General features: G+C 38.7%; 1 protein-coding gene across 1 annotated transcript; it reads right to left on the bottom strand.

Annotated features, from left to right (window-relative positions):
* Positions 1-602: 602 nt before the first annotated feature.
* LOC116019125 (heavy metal-associated isoprenylated plant protein 39-like) lies at positions 603-1608 on the bottom strand. Its single transcript, XM_031259238.1, has 3 exons — positions 1497-1608; positions 1308-1386; positions 603-1203 (listed from the first exon to the last, which is right to left on the bottom strand). The coding sequence occupies exons 1-3, from the start codon at positions 1503-1505 to the stop codon at positions 923-925; spliced, it is 369 nt and encodes a 122-aa protein (XP_031115098.1). The 5' UTR covers positions 1506-1608; the 3' UTR covers positions 603-922.
* Between the last annotated feature and the right edge of the window lie 203 nt (positions 1609-1811).

Here is a 1811-nt window from a genome sequence, read left to right as displayed (position 1 = left end):
ATGTTGCGGTTTCTTATCTGCCTTTAAAGGTTTTGTTTTTTTGGGTGTACACCCTGTGTTGTTTTTGGGTTTGGGAGGAAGGGTGTAGGGACTAGGGGTGGAATAGGTCAATTAAAGATGTGTTTTGATGTGTTTTGTTAAATCCAGTTGATTGTATCTGATGTTATGCTCTATATAATTGAACGAATTTGTTAAATGAGGGACTTGTAGCTATCAATTTCTTGAGGTACTTCTGAACAACTTCAGAAAGTTCAGTAGATGATCTTGTTGTATAGGTCACTGTGTTAATGTATTTAAACATGCATAGTAAAATGATCTTGATCTAAGTTTGTGCCACATAAACTTAACTGCCTCAACAATTTCTGGGCGATCCTGCTTTATTTTCTATGTTTATTATTTATCCGACTCTAATTCTATTTTCTCCTTAAATTATTTTAAGGGCTTGAAATCGGTTATGATTAAATAAATGGCAAGATGGAGGGTGAAATTGAAACTCTCTGGTTCTAACTTGATTAAAACATATGCCACATGTTTGCCCAGATTTCTTGAGTTATCATTAGATACAGGCATGATTTAAAAAAAAAAAAAAAGGCTGTGAAAGATGATCCTAAAACACTAGCATACCACTGTCTATTTATTTTTTAACTTGACTTTCTGGTAGCTGAACCATAACATCAACTGCCCTTCTGTACATTGCCTTTGACTTCCAAAGAGGAGAAAGAAAGAAAAAGCAGAGAACACCTACAAGCCAATCCCAACTTCCTAAATCCTAATCACTATATTGAAACCCAAACCTCTACATTCATTATCATACTGAAATTAAACCCAAAATTTGTTCCAAACACTACCTTTTTTTTTTTTACGCCGCACCCATTTTTTATGAGACTAATCATCTCATCTGGGTTGAATTATTGATTCATGTTTACATAATAGAGCACCCTGGTTGTTGATCTTGAACTGGGTAAGCATGGTATTGGTAAGGAGCTGCATAATGATACGAAGAAGGATCATAAGTGATTGTCATCATGGTTTGTGGTGCTGGCGTTTCCGCCTTCTTCTCATCCTTTTTCTCGGCGGAGCCGACGCTTAGAAGCTCTGCCTGACCCAACCCCTTCCTCAGCTGGTTGGCCAGAGCCACCGCGTCCACGTCGCCCACCACCTCTAACTGCCCCTTCTCCGCCTGAATACATGCGGAATCAACTCCTGCAACACAACCAAATTAAACTTCCCATTAATTAGGTCGAAAATTCAGATTGAATTCAATCAATATTGGCCAGGAAATTGAGTAATGATGGGTGGGTATGTACCTGAGAGGCTGACAGCAATCTTGAAGGCCTTAGTACGAGCTCTCTGGTCCTTCATAGAGATGCCAATCACTACCTTTTGCTGCAAATGAACAAAACAGAAAAAGGTCATCAAACCATTAACTCATCAATAATTAATAGTGTATACTTCTAGTTAACATGAAAGATGAAATCATATATATATATATATACCTTCCCCATTCTTTTTGCAGGGTAGAGAGATAAAGTGGAGAAGATCGGATAAGGAATTAGAGAGAGAAAGATCTGGAAGTGTTTGGATGTGTTCGTTTAAGGTTTAGTTGGTAGCTAGGTTGTGTCTCACTCTAAATTGGCAGTCGTATTTATAGGGAAATGGTACTAGTGATGGACGCGCAAATACAGTGGAATTGTTCTCCGTTGAAAATTCCAACTCTCGAAGAAGAATAGTAAGCCAGTCAATTGGCTACCACACTTGTGTGAGACCGTCTCACGAATCCTTATTCGTGAGACGGGTCGGGTCGGGTCAAA

Source organism: Ipomoea triloba, chromosome 1 (assembly GCF_003576645.1).
Source record: "Ipomoea triloba cultivar NCNSP0323 chromosome 1, ASM357664v1".
In the NCBI taxonomy this organism is placed as follows: domain Eukaryota; kingdom Viridiplantae; phylum Streptophyta; class Magnoliopsida; order Solanales; family Convolvulaceae; genus Ipomoea; species Ipomoea triloba.
This window is presented reverse-complemented; position numbering and strand designations above follow the sequence as displayed.